Source organism: Dioscorea cayenensis, chromosome 7, assembly GCF_009730915.1.
Source record: "Dioscorea cayenensis subsp. rotundata cultivar TDr96_F1 chromosome 7, TDr96_F1_v2_PseudoChromosome.rev07_lg8_w22 25.fasta, whole genome shotgun sequence".
NCBI classification, from domain to species: Eukaryota; Viridiplantae; Streptophyta; class Magnoliopsida; order Dioscoreales; family Dioscoreaceae; genus Dioscorea; species Dioscorea cayenensis.
In genome coordinates, this window is record NC_052477.1 from 29,249,874 (window position 1) to 29,264,923 (window position 15,050).

General features: G+C 31.8%; 2 protein-coding genes across 2 annotated transcripts; one reads left to right on the plus strand and one right to left on the minus strand.

The window, feature by feature from the left end:
• The first annotated feature begins 3,251 nt into the window (after window positions 1-3,251).
• Window positions 3,252-4,786, plus strand: LOC120264334 (peroxidase 4-like). Its single transcript, XM_039272141.1, has 4 exons — window positions 3,252-3,541; window positions 3,638-3,829; window positions 3,909-4,074; window positions 4,167-4,786. The coding sequence occupies exons 1-4, from the start codon at window positions 3,320-3,322 to the stop codon at window positions 4,556-4,558; spliced, it is 972 nt and encodes a 323-aa protein (XP_039128075.1). The 5' UTR covers window positions 3,252-3,319; the 3' UTR covers window positions 4,559-4,786.
• A 2,928-nt stretch (window positions 4,787-7,714) lies between these two features.
• On the minus strand, window positions 7,715-8,720 carry LOC120264590. Its single transcript, XM_039272413.1, has one exon. The coding sequence runs from the start codon at window positions 8,593-8,595 to the stop codon at window positions 8,017-8,019; it is 579 nt and encodes a 192-aa protein (XP_039128347.1). The 5' UTR covers window positions 8,596-8,720; the 3' UTR covers window positions 7,715-8,016.
• Window positions 8,721-15,050: the final 6,330 nt, after the last annotated feature.

The following is a 15,050-nucleotide window of genomic DNA, read 5'->3' on the forward strand; positions in this document are numbered from 1 at the left end:
TTACAATGCCCGTTTTTACTATGTCTCTATTTAAATTTCACAAGTTATCACAAGTTGACACTCAAATAAGTTTGTTTGTTTAAAATATTTAAACATTTACAATGGCCTCTGATTAAATATCAGAAGTTCACACTCAAATAAGTTTGTTTCATTTAAAATAAAACATTTACAACATTTACAACATTTACAACGTCTTCTCGGACCTCGGACACTCGCGAGTCGACCCTCGTTCGTCTATTAAGATTTCGGTTTGACTCACGAAAGTATCTCGACCTTCGAATGCTCACGGCGGTTGCATAACATGCGCATCAATTTGAACCTGCACAACGTAGAACACAACACGTTAAAAAAGGTTAAGCAAACGCATTCATAAAAACGTCTATTAATCAATGTGTCATGGTCCGACTTTAAGCAAAGATCCCGAGAGTTAAACACGTAGAAAATAAATATTTGTACTGATCGACGAAAAGTTTTTAAAGGGTGAGAACAATTCTCAAGTGATAAATATCAACTCCGTCTTTAAAGGATGTTTCATGATCTTCCTCCTCCGGAGAATCCTCCGCAATCAGCAATAAGTGAAAACTTTCTTTTTCTGCCCAAGTCGAAATGCCCGCTTAATTGCTTGCCCGTCATCCACCGCTGGAGAATCCTCCGCATTCAGGCAATTATGCGGGAATTTTGACTTGGGAAAGAAAAGATAGTTTAACTTGTTGTGTGATTACGACTGATTAATTCTCAAGATGAGGAGGATCATGAGACATCCTTTAAGATAGAGATGATCTTCAAATTTTGGTCTGACTCCAACGAATATCATACACAAGAAGCAGAGAAGGAGGAGGAGGAGGATGATGATGAGGACGACGACGAGGAGGGGTTGTCCAGGGGAAGGGTTCTTCCTTCTCATTTATGGTGTGAAGTCCATGGCGAGTTGGACGCCTGGATCCGAGAAAAAAGGGAAACACACAATGGACCGAGCTTGACTAATCACAACGAACGGGTCTTCCGCTATTTATGTTACCGTGCAGAAGAATTAATGCCGTCATTAATTCTTCTGCACGGGATACCATAAACTTGCCACCTGCCACATGCCAATACTTCAGTTCAAACGAAAAATATCACTATTTTACGCAGATACTTTGAGAGTTTACACGTTAATATGAATAGTTAAACAGGTAATGACAAATTTAAACGAAGACGACAATTCTTAAACAAATATGTAATATATTTAAACATAGAATAGCAAAGTTAAATAGTATTTAACATATACAACTAGATAATCATAAACAAGAAGAACTTTACAATGAAATGAACTCATTTTCAGTAGGATTCGACAATGGCACATCGTCTGTCTCGACAACAAGATCGACTATAGCTCATTTGAAGATGGAGTGCACTTGACCAATCCGCTGGAAGTCAACTTCATTTTCTGTTGGACAAACTGATTTATATCTCTCGGGTATGATAAACTTCACCCAGACTCGTTTCCTGAAACAGATTTACATATGTCATTACCACAAAAACTCTCCATAATAAACATCCATTGTTTATAAATTTTGTTACTCTCTCCCTCCCACAGAATGGTCAAAGTGATAGCAACGAAGAGATTCTCACCGTATTACGAAATCGGCAGAACTGAAATCGAACAAACCAAATGAGGAGAAGAACAAGAAGATGTAATGCAACTTCTAAACATTGTCTAACAGAAAGCAAGCAGAAATCCCCACATAAAGGTTGGACATGATGTGATTTGGCGCTTTTTTCCCCACCATTTTCAAGGGCAAAAATGGTATTTCACAACATGGACCCATTTGAAGTGAACGGTAGGGAGTAAAAGGGAAGTTAAACAATAACGGAAAGGCTGTCCAGGGTTTGCCAAACTTGGAGGGGCTGTTTGGGAATATTTGAAATTCACGATGGGTAAACAGTAATTTTCCCTAATAATTATTACTATTATTATAATAATTAGAAAATCACAGGTCCCATCCAAGCCCAACAGATCTTATTAATAATGGCATACCATCTACTGTGAGTTAGATTTAGGGGCAAAAAATTATTAATATAAAAATTTGGCAAATATATATTATATATACACACGCAATGACATGCACACATGATACAGTTTTTCTTCTGGTACATCACACATGATACATTTTTACCGACATTATTTCTACCACTCACGTATCTAAACATTAATAATTAAATAATAATCTAACGAGCAAGTCTATTCAGCTAGCTACTTGTACTATGATTAATGGCTAACAAAGCAACAGTTGATGACTTGTCCTTTTTAGTGAACAATGAAAATTTTAAAAACATCCTTCCAAAAATAAAATAAAATACAATAAAAAAAGCAATGAGACATAAATGAAGTTAGTTGAGAGCTAGAGACTTGACCTGTATTTTTATTTTTATTTTTAAAATATTTCTCAGATGTATTAATTGATCTAATAATCCAAAAATGATGAGTCAAAAAAGACATTGGTAGGTCACCGACCTCAGTGAACATGAACCTAAAACTAGCTCAAGATTGTGACAATAAAACAACCATTCTTGGCATATGAAAGGAATCCTATTCACAGGTTAAAAGAACAGCCTCCCCTCTTTGTTCCTTTAATCTAGAAGATAAAAAGTCTCATTTGAATACATATATATGAGAGAAGGGTAGTTTAATACTACTCCTCAAGTCTTGGTCCCTTAAACATTAGTAATTTTAGTGGAGTTGATTTTGACTGACTCAGATCATATGAGAAATAATATATATATATATGTTACTATGTACATAGTCAATCTATGGCCAATATCTGAGCGAAGTTAAAGATGTAGTTTCAATCAGATGATGATGTAACTCTTGATTAGAAGCCTAATTATGAGAAACTTAATGAACTTAAAATGATATACAACAACCTGCATATTGACACTTTTGACCCTTTGTCCAAAATTGCAGGTAAAACATATATAGTGCATGTGGCTTTCACACTCTTGCACATATTTAAGTGAAAATAATAATGATAATAAAATTTCATTCAAAGAAAAGAAGCAAAGAAGGTCAACAGCTGCATAAAATTCAAAACCAACCCCATGCATGATTTCCACTTTTTCATTTAAGATAATGAGCAAAGTTGTCAAAGATGTTGGTGTGAATTCTACTTTAATTTCCTCAAGTGATCCCATGCACACAAGTCTCCGTAAATTAGGTTTTGATTGGCGCCATCAAGGTGTTTTCATGTCTATATATAGTGCTCAGATATGCATGCAATGACATCAAACAACCAAAATCAAACTTAGTTATTAGTTTTGAGTTTGTTTGATATCCAACAAAATGTCTAAGTACTCCTCTTCCTCCTTGACCTTTGCCATTGTCTCCTTTGCTTACCTCCTTTTACTTGGCAGCTCTTCCGCTCAGCTCTCCACCAACTTCTACTCATCCTCATGCCCTAATCTCTGCTCCACAGTGAAACCAGTCCTTCAATCAGCCATTAACAAGGATAAGAGGATGGGAGCTTCCATTCTCCGCCTCTTCTTCCATGACTGCTTCACTAATGTATCATATCCCTCTCTTTTTCTCTCTTTCGATCTATTTAAGTTCATGAAGTTCAACATGTAAGCTCTAATTAATCTGTTTGTCTTGCATGTCTAGGGTTGTGATGGTTCATTGCTCTTAGATGATACTTCAAGCTTCACAGGAGAAAAGACGGCAAATGCTAACTTAAACTCCGCAAGAGGATTCGATGTCATCGACAATATAAAGACTGCAGTAGAGAAAGCATGTCCTGGCGTTGTGTCCTGCGCCGACATCCTAGCAATCGCAGCGAGAGACTCAGTTGTTCTTGTAAGTATGCATATACATATACTAATCAGTACAATACTAAGTTCACCAAATAAACTAACTTTTCTCTCTAAAAAATCAGCTTGGAGGGCCGAACTGGAGCGTGAAGTTGGGCCGTAGAGATGCACGAACAGCTAGTAAATCAGTTGCTAATAATAACATACCTCAACCAACTCAAAGTCTCAGTGCTCTCATCTCCAAGTTCTCTGCTCAAGGCCTCTCCGCTAAGGAAATGGTTGCACTTGTTGGTATAAATACATATCTTTATACACATGAACATCTCTTTCTCTAGTTATAAATACTAAAGAAAACTAATATATATATATATATACGTGAATAGGTGGACATACAATTGGACAAGCAAGGTGTACATCATTCAGAGGACACATTTACAATGACACAGACATTGATAGCTCATTTGCAAAGCTTAGGCAAGCGAACTGCCCAAGAGCTAGTGGTTCAGGGGACAACAACTTGGCTCCATTGGACCTTCAAACTCCTACTGCTTTTGATAACTACTACTATAAAAACCTTGTCAACAAAAAGGGTCTTCTTCATTCAGATCAGCAGATGTTTGATGGTGGATCTACTGATTCTCAAGTGAGGAGTTATAGCAACAACCAACAAGCCTTCTTCTCTGACTTCGTTGCTGCCATGATCAAGATGGGAGACATCAAACCTCTCACTGGTTCCACTGGAGAGATTAGAAAGAACTGCAGAAAAATTAACTAAGTATATATATCTGAGAGAGAGATATAGCTTTGATTATTAAATATTTTCCATCTATGTTTGTAGTATGTTATGACTTTTTAATTTTTATGATTTGAGTCTTTGAGTGTTTAGTAATTAGTAGTAGTTGAGAGTACCAGCTTAAGCATTGAATAAATTAATGATTTGATGTTGTTATATTATTATTGTTGTTCATGGCTTGTTATGCTTTTTAGTATGTTAATTATTTTAAGTCACTTGATTACTTTTGACTTGTGTTGTCTGCCTTGCCTTGTGATATTGGGGAAAGAGATAGGTTACCTAAATGGATCTAGTTATTATAAATAATGCAAATAAAAAAACCAATAAAATTAGTCAAAATTGGAGATTAATTAAATAAGGAGACAAGTACTGTTAAGACTAGAATGAGACATGTCATGCATCAGAGAGCAACAAATAAGGTTAACTTTAGAGTCAGGTAACTTGGCGCATCAACTAATTAGTCAAGTTCATTAATTGGGCGTATTATAAGCTCAGAGTAAAACAGAGAGAAAAAATTATTAAAAAAATAAAAATAATTTAGATAAAATTTAAAAAAAGTATATATAAATCAAGAGAATTTTTTATCAGACCGTAAATAAGTCAACCATTTTAATCTAAATCATAAACCTCTTACAGTATATATAAATTGGTATAAACTCATGATCCATTAGAGATGTGGGACTAAATATTTAAGTGATGAACAGTTAAGAAGCACACCAGTACTAAGACTTCATTGAAGAAGGTATGATGGACCTGATCATGTTTCCAACAAATAATTGAATAACAGATCTGAACTAATGGAATGTGAGACACATGCATAGGTTGGTATATAATGAACTAGAAATTGATTTCTTTGCATGATTGTCATGGAAGTTGTTAATTAACTTCTATTTTTCTTCATTTCTAATAGAAAAGGACATGACCTAAGACCAAGGACAATTATTTGAAAGCTGGTTTTACTGAGATTCAGGACAAACATACATTTTTAGAGTCTTGTCACTGCTTGATCATCTCTGTCTTCTTCCTTCTTAAAGGACCAACATGTTCTATATCTATGTATCTGTATATATATACATATTCTTTTGTACAGATGGATGATGAAGTTACAACACTGAATTTTTTCTGCAGAACTTATTTCCTTTTTTTACTTTAAACAAAAATAGATAAATCATATATCATTCATTCGAAGGGAAATCAAAACAAAAGAGACCAAATACAGGGTCCACTAGAGGTGGATACAAAACACAGGGGACTACAAGGGAGATGAACTAGTAATAGAAACAACATCCACCACAGGAAAAGCATGCACACATGATCCTAAAAAGTAAAAACTCAAAACTTCTCCTCATTGGTGCTGATCAATTAGTCCTCTAGCTTCGTCCTTTTCGTTCAGGTAAATCATGCAGAAAACAGCCCACCGACAATAAGAATTTGCTGTAAAGGCATGCATAATCCAACAAACAAATTACATCACACTCATGCATGGACTTTTGAGTGGATGCTTTTGTTGGTTTATGGCCTCGTCTTTCTTATTAGGGAACAACTATTGCTAAGGTGACCCCACTGTTGTTCTAATTCCATTGACTTTCTTGTTGGAGCAACTCATATTATTGTTTCATATATTGTTCTCATTTCTTCTTTGAATTATCCATAGAAACTTCATATAGATATAGATATAGATATATGTATACATAACATGATTCTTGTTGATATATATAGTTTTGGGGAAGAGGAGCGGGAGCGAACCCACTGTAGACTCCCTGCGACGGGCACAGTCTTCTGGAGAAACAGTGAGGACAGGCAGTCACTGCAGCAAGCAGGAACCACCTGCGACACAACTACTATTCACAACTTTCGAAACGTGCGCTCAGTGAGAATCGAACTCTCACCACTCAGTGAGAGCTCTATCGGTGACCCATGTACTAATAGTACCTGAATGTCGTTGGCCTTGTTGATATATAGTTGAGAGATGGATGAAAAAAGTTGTTATGATTTGAATGCTAAGGTGCTTTGTTTTCAAACTCATTCATTTCACGGCTTTCATAATTTCATTCACCAATGATCTCAGCTTTCTTTTGGTGCCTTTCCATTTTACCATAAATAAATATATATATGAAGATTATTATAGATATCATCTAACATGATTCATGTGGTCACTTTTCTATTTAACTCAATTTATCTCTCTTGAAAGATGGTTGAAGATGGCAAGAGCTCTCAGTACTCTTAATTTCATACACCATAGCATTCTACCAAAACTTTAGTTTCTTTTATTTTTATTTTTTTTCAAAAAAAAAATATTTTTAATATGTATGTATACTTTACACTTTTTATTAGTTTTTATCATTGTATTGTTAACATGCTCAATTAATATAATAATAATAATAATAATAATAATAATAATAATCCTTAGGCTAATATATGACACAAATGAATAGTGGCCGACGATTAAAGTAATTGGATTTTTTAAATAAAATAAATAAATTATATTTTATTATAATAATATAAAGATATAAATAAGGAACTTTGTACTCTTTTGTTGTTTTTCTTTTAATGCATATGGTTTATCCATTTTTTCAAAACAAAACAAAAAAAGGAACACGACAAAATAGTAAATAGTTTCACCCATCAAACAAAATAAAATAAGGAAAAAACTCACCTTACTAGATGAAACAAAAAAGTATATATATATATATATATACTTATCCAACTTATGAGGGTTGTTCTGTATGTTTTTGTTTCTTAATTTTTAATAAATCAGTGGTTTATCTATTTTTATTAAAAAAACAAAAAACTTATTAGGTGCCATCAATGTCACGACGCCTAACAGATAAGGTACTTTGATAAGAGGTAGTGGAGGTGGTGGGAGCCGGCTCACCGGGATTAGGAACGGAGATCCTACAAAGTAATTGAAGTTTGTGAACTTGGTACTAAAAATTATTTAAAATTAAAAAGAAATAGTGAGGCAAATGAGAACCACGAACTTTATCCCTGTTTAGAATCTGATGATATGTATTTCATACTGAGTTGTAAGAGTCTACCGACAAGGATTATATTGCCAACCATAATAAGTGTGGGGGTCCTTGCTTCTCAAAAATCACTGCAAATTAAATACAAAGTAGGAAGCTGCAACCATCTTTCCTTTGCTGATATAAATATACACAAGCCACACCAACCTCACACTATAATAATATCCATCAAACCCAAAGGTACATATACAAACATATATATTTGCATTACATTTCATATTAAATTGAGATCATTAGCCAAACCCCATCAAATTAGTTATCAAACATTGACCAAGTTGATCTGCTACATTGATAACTAACTACTTACAATTAATATCATGAGACATATAACTTCAAAGAAATTAAACAAACACTAATTAAACCACATTATTTGGTAGAGAAGATGAACTAGCACCAGCAAGAGTAGAGTAACCTCTAAGCAGTACTAATGCTTTGGCTTGATCCATATCCCACAATAGACAGCAAGGCATTCTTCATTAGGACCATAGAGTAACATCCCCGGAGCCTGCCGGTCACCGCCGGTGAGCCATCGACAGAGTCATCGTCATTGTCTAGAGAAGAACTCCGACTACGGTGAGACCGAGAAGGAGATAAAGAAGAAGAAGAGAAGGACAAAGAGGAGGATGACAGTGAAGGTGATGGTGAAGATGATGCATGGGACTTTCTCAAAGAGAGTCTTGGGAGAATGGAACTAATGAGAGTGTTGTATTTGGAGGAGTGTTTCTTGGAGTGGTTTGACTTCTTGGTTTGGAGTTTGGAATGATAAGAGGGAGGAGGAGTGAGAGGAGGGAGTGAAGGAGTGTGGATGGAGTTTTTTGGGGTGCCTGGTTGAGACTCCCACAAGAAGGGCACTGCACCAGTGGCAACACCATAGTACACTCTAAAGGAAGGGTTGGCCATGGAGGTCTCTTTGGAAAGGAGCTTGTTGAAGAATTTGGTGTCTTGATTGATTTGTAGGTTCTCTTTTGGTGGCTCTGTGCTTGTGGGGATCATCTTCTTCTTCTTCTTCTTCTTCTTCTTCTTCTTCTTCTATGTTTGTAAGGAGCTTTGATGAGGAGTTATGGGATTATAAGTTAAGGGGTTGTAGGTATGTATAAATATATATATATAAGGGAATAGAAGGGGGGTTGGGGGTTCCCACATGTAGGCAATGGTTTGTGACTTTGGTCCAAGCTTGTTAAATATTTGATTAAGGAGAAGGGGAAGTTGGGTTTCTATTATTGGATGTGGTTTAGAGATTTTTAAAATTTATTAGTTGCCATGACAATTGGATGGATGAGCTTGTAAGTTGAATTCTTATTAATATCTTAAGATTAATTCTAAAGACCTCTAATATATGCTTCATTTCACTCATTGACATATAGAGTTGGAATCTTCTTTTTTTTGGAATCTATATTTCTTTAGGCAGTAAAAGTAGGATGCAAATCCAGTAACTTTTGTGTGATTTAAAAATCCTATTTTATGATTAAAAATATCATGCATATCATTAGTTTTAATTAATTGATTATGGATGAGTAATAGATGATTTTATTATCTTCAATTTTCAATATTTATCTTTGATTTGAGATAATTTCCTTCATATAGCCTAAAAAAATGTGAACACCTAAATATAAAATTTTTATTTTATGGTTTTTATTTACCATTGTTTGGTAGACTAAATTCACAACCCAAATGCTTGTATTATAATCAAAAATCAAAAATCAAAAATCAAGAACAGTATGTGTATAATCATCTTTATCCAAAAGAAAGAAAAAACACACTGATCTTTTAGTGCATTGCAAGTTAGAAGGAGATTGCATTAATGAAAGATTTGGTTTGCATGGATGAGACTACCAAAAGCCACCAACAATCCAACTTTGCTTGTAGTAGTTTATTGCTTGGGAAGTTCACAATTTTGTCACTTTTATTACATGTATAAAAATGACATACTTACTGATTTTGCATGAAGGTTTAAGTTGGTTATTTATTAATATAATACCCATTTAAAGAATATTTTACTAATAAAATGAAGAAAGAAGCATTTGCCACACATGTCCTGTTTTTTCACAATTGGGGAATGAATTCAAGATTGATGCACATTATTATATCATTAAGAGAAGTGAGAAATTGGTAACTTTATTCTTATTTGGTATAAAAGAAAACACTTTTGTTTTGATAAGAATAAGTGGTGTAGGACTTTAAACTTATAGAGCATCTTATGATGGATTATTTGCCTACTTTACTTTACTCTTTTTAGGTGAAAATTACATATGATCTAATGTTATTGCAAGTGCTTTATCTTTTATACAATACTACAAAAATCATTAATGTTGGTAGTTCAATTGATGACATCTAGAAAAAGTTATAATATATATATATATATATATATTCACAAAAATTATAAGGTGAGCAAATATTAGTACTTTTATAGTATGTGAGTTTATATCTCAAATACACCTGTTAAGATACATGCCTATAAAAATTAATACCTTAAAAATGTTTTATCTCACGAGTGCGTGTGCGAACGATACAATATCACTTATGAATTAATTTCTTCAATAAATATTCGAATCATCATCACTCCACACCCCATACTAAAATTCATATTAAATCAAATAATTTTGGCTATATATATTTCAAAGAGTTAGTACAAAATTATACAGAGTAAATAAATAGAAATTTTGAAAACAGTAAAACGGAGGACTAATGAATGGTGGCAGAGATATCCCAATTGACCCGGCACCGAAGAACTCGGAGCACGTGCGGAAGCCACGTGGCACGTGCACATGGGCTTCACTAACACTTCCATTCCCTTTTATACAAGCAAACAAAGTTTAGATCTCTAGGCCACCATTAGTAACACCTTCACAGCTTTTTAACATCACTCAATATATCATGAGATATATATTATCACCACTAAATATAGTGGTGATAATGAGTGCTCATTTATAAGTGAAGACTTATTCAAATTTTATGTTACCTAGTGATTTTGTACGAATTAGATAATTAATTTTTTGTTTATGTGCACACTCCAAATATATTCATTTATCATTTTTAAAAACTTAAAAAAAAAATTCAAATAAGGATGTAAAAGATAGAAAATTTGGCTTCATACCAATATATAGTTAAAATGTAATGTAATATATATGGTGACTTATCCATATTATCAAAATATAAATATATATATATTATCATGATTAGTTGGTCTATCTCAGTTAATTTATATATAGATTTAAATATATAAATATGGATTCCTCAACCTATTAGTTAAAACTTTTATATTTTTCATATATATTAGTAACTAATTGTCTCATTATATATATATATATATATATATATATATATATACGTTAGCCTTGACTTACGTGGCAAGCAAGGGTTAGAGCTGGAGTGGGACACTCCATAGCATCGGGTGACCGAGTATGCGATCCTATCTGTGTGTTATTTTTTTTATGAGAAAACTTCTATGGAATATAAGATACACACTTTGGTTCTTTTTATTTGTTAATTTTAACTAAATCACATGGATTAAAAAAATTAATTAAAATTAATTGATAATCTAAAATTTATAAAAATTATATTAACTTTTCAAGATTTATCTTATTTAAAATAAATTTTAAAAATATGTAATTGAATATAATTTATTGTAAATTATATAAATATATTAAATACAAAGAGTAAATTTTAAAAAATAATATTTAATGATTTACAAATTTTTTAAATAGATAAGTAAAAAAGATTAGATGGAGTAGTACTATAATTTATTGAAAATTATAAAATTATATTAAATATAAAAAATAAATATAAAAAATAATATTTAAAGTTTCATAAATCTTTAAAATTAACAAGTAAAAAAAAACTTAAAAAATGGGATAATTTAAAAATATCAGAGGGAGTATTTGATTTGCATTTATATCCCAGCTATTATTAAATGGAGATTTGATTTGGATATTAAAAACCTTCTTTAAGGTTTGAGAAAACTTGTCTTTTTATGCGTTAGTGACAATTGATGTTCTTGTTGGAAATTGGGTGAATGTCATTGTTGGAGTTGTACGTTTTGATTATTTGAGTACTTGTTTGGTTTGTAAATTTTAGTACCATAGTAATTAAAGTTTGGAATGATCCCCCTAACCCTCCGTTTGGTTTAGAGGGGGAGGAGTATGCAAGGTTTGACAAAATATTGTGTTTGGTTCATAAAAGAGTACGGAGGAGTAGTTTATTTTTTTTTATTTTTTTTTGTTTAGTTGAAAAGAGGGGTAGGGAGGAGAGAGAAAAAATGTAATGTTTATTTGACTATTTTACCCTTGTACAATAAAATAGGTAATGATATATATATATATATATATATATATATATATGTATAATAATCAATTGTAGAATAATAATAATAACACAATATATAATATATGATAAACATTATAAAACACACACTTTTTCTCAATGGCAACCAACTATTCTCATTTGTGAAATGAGAAAGATAGGGTTTTAATAAATAGGATACAATAGGAATTATACATATATGTGAAGGGTATTATTGGTATTTTTGCATTATTTAAAAAGCAATAAACATCCACCGCCCTAAAAACCCCAATTTGGGGGAGTGGATTATGAGGGCACCCCTCCTCACCCCTCTCACCCCCTTCACTCCCCCAACCAAACAACATCGACACCCCCAACACCCCTCATCCCTCCTCCCTCCCCCAACCAAACAAAGTAAAAGCATTTCAATTTCTCCTAATTAAGTCCTTGCAAATTTTCATTTCTCCAAGTGGTTCATCATCATCATCATCATTATTATTATTATTGTTGTTGTTACTTCCTCCGTTCCAAAATACATGTCGTTTTTTAAAAAAAAATATTTATTTCAAAATAGTTGTCATTTTACAATATTAAAGCAATATTTATTTATTTTTCCAACTTTACCCATCTTCAATTTCCTAAGTTATATAAATGAAGAGAGTAATATTATAGTCCTAAGAGAAATATATGGTTTCAAGAAAGGGATAGTTTTGTAATTTGATTATTTTTTATGTTAAAGTTTTGATAATTTAATGCTATTCTTAATTTTTATACAACATCCTTATATGACATGTAGGGGTGGCAAAAATTTGGGTCCGGACAAAACCGGGTCCGGACAACTACTAATATAAATAGAAAAACTTGTGTCCCGGGATCCCGCTCGGTTTTAAATCCCGGACAAACTTGAGATGTCCAAACCCGGTTTATTTTTAAAACCGGGTTGTCCGGATGTCCAAATTTTTTTCCGAATTCTATAAGTTATTTTTAAGTTCGCTCAAATATTAAATTATACAAAAATAATTTAATTCACATTAAATGTAAAAAAAAACATTAATAATCCAAAACTCAACTCAAATTATAGAAAAATCTAAGTCTTAATAGAAAAAACAATAGATGTTTAAAAATTTTTAGAAGAATGGGACTTAAAACAAATGGGGCCTAAGGTTGCGGGCTTTTAAAGTTTTAGGGGTTAAAAGGGACTCAGTTTGTCCGAATTTCTATGTCCGGACCCGGCCCGGATTTAAATCCGGACAACCAAGCCATGTCCGGACCCGCCCGATTTGCAAACCTTATGTCCAAACCCTTTTTATTCCGGGCCAGACAAAACCGGGCCCAGGTGGTCCGTATCATATTATTGCCACCCCTAATGACATGCACTTATGAACGGAGGGAGTATTTTGATAAAAATGATATGCTGGTACAGAAATAAGTCAATTGTAATAATTTAATAACTCCCTAAAATTGACCATATAATTTTTTTTCTATCTTAATTATCACTAATTTTGTTTATTGATAAAATAAATAAATGAAATGTCTAAAATCTCATCTTTGGAGGTAGAAGATTTACCTTTGAAGTATGAAATGAATGTTTTTTAGACGATAGTTCTTCATAGTACATAACCCTTCAATTTAACATGATAAATGAAGATTTTTTTTTAGGTGAAATCAGTAGAAACATTAATTCATGTCTATTATCATAATATTTTAAAATAGATATTAAAAAATTTTATTAATATGTAAGGGCTAATTTTATGTCTATTTTTATAAATTCAATTAAGCTTTTGAGCTGAGTGATTTTGAGTTGATTGATCCAATCCCATTAATGATGGCCATTGACAAACACCAAACAATAAACAAAATTCCATTCTAAGTCAAACACCCCATGTAATGCATCGAAGGGCAATTTTCTCTTTTTTTTTCTTGAATAAAAAAACACAAAAGGGTAGTAGTATTCAAATTAAATTACTAGTGAAAAAGCATGAGCAATGCTTGAAAGCTTATGAATATAATTTTTTATGGCATTAAAAAGCATTAATTATAAGCAAAACAAATAATTGCTTTGGTGTATATAGAGATCATAATATATAAAAATATAATTCGGCACATATCATGCTTCATTTAGAGAATTTGACTCCATTTATATAATATCGGTGCCGTATCGATTAGTACATAAATATTTTTATTATGATCAACTATCTAGTTTATATATATACTAGTGTTATACCCGTGCGATGCACAGGGATAAATAGTAAAACTAATACTAATAATAAATTATAAAATTAATTAAATATAATAAAATTAAGTATTAAGACATTAAATAAAAAATATTCCAATATAGATTAGTATTCAAAGTTTAAAAAACAATATATCTAATCCAAATTTTAAAAAACCTCTTTGAAGACCACATTTATAATTGAATTGGTTGGCTCTACATCTTTACCACATATTAATATTTTCAATCCTTTCTGATTTGTAACTCTAGAGACCGCAACATAAAGTTGTCTATGAAAGAGATTGACCTTGGCTCTTGTTGATGGTCATACCATATGATACATTTAAAAGATATTACCTTTGTTGAAACTTAAAAAGCAATCTTGTGTCTGAAGGAGTTAAAGTCGTTAAAGTCATTCGTGGAATAAAAATATTATGCCATGCATTATTTCCTGAAATAACCTTGGTTTCTAGAATATGATTTCCAAGTTTTGTAATAACCAATCTAGTACTATTACACAAACCAACAGAATAATTAATATTTCTCAATAGCATTACAGGAATACCGACCTTCAATTCCAATTCATGATTAGGCACCCTGAGCATTTATGTTTAAAAATTCTGGTATATGAAAATCTTCTAATAAATCAAAGTTTTGTCAGTTTCCGAAATTATCTATAATTATTTTCAAATATAAATAATTTTAAAATTATGAATTTAGTTTTAAAATTTTAGTATGATTTTAGAGATTTTGAAAATATGATATGAAATCTTTATAGTTTAAAAATAATTTTGTTTATTCATCCACAAATTTATATATTTATATATATTAAAATATTGATAATTGTTAACATAAATTATTTTTTTTCAAAATCAATTAACTAATTTAATAATGATAAAAATAATATAATATAAGATTTTTTTTTTTCTTTTTGTTGAACAATGAAACCCTTTAATCC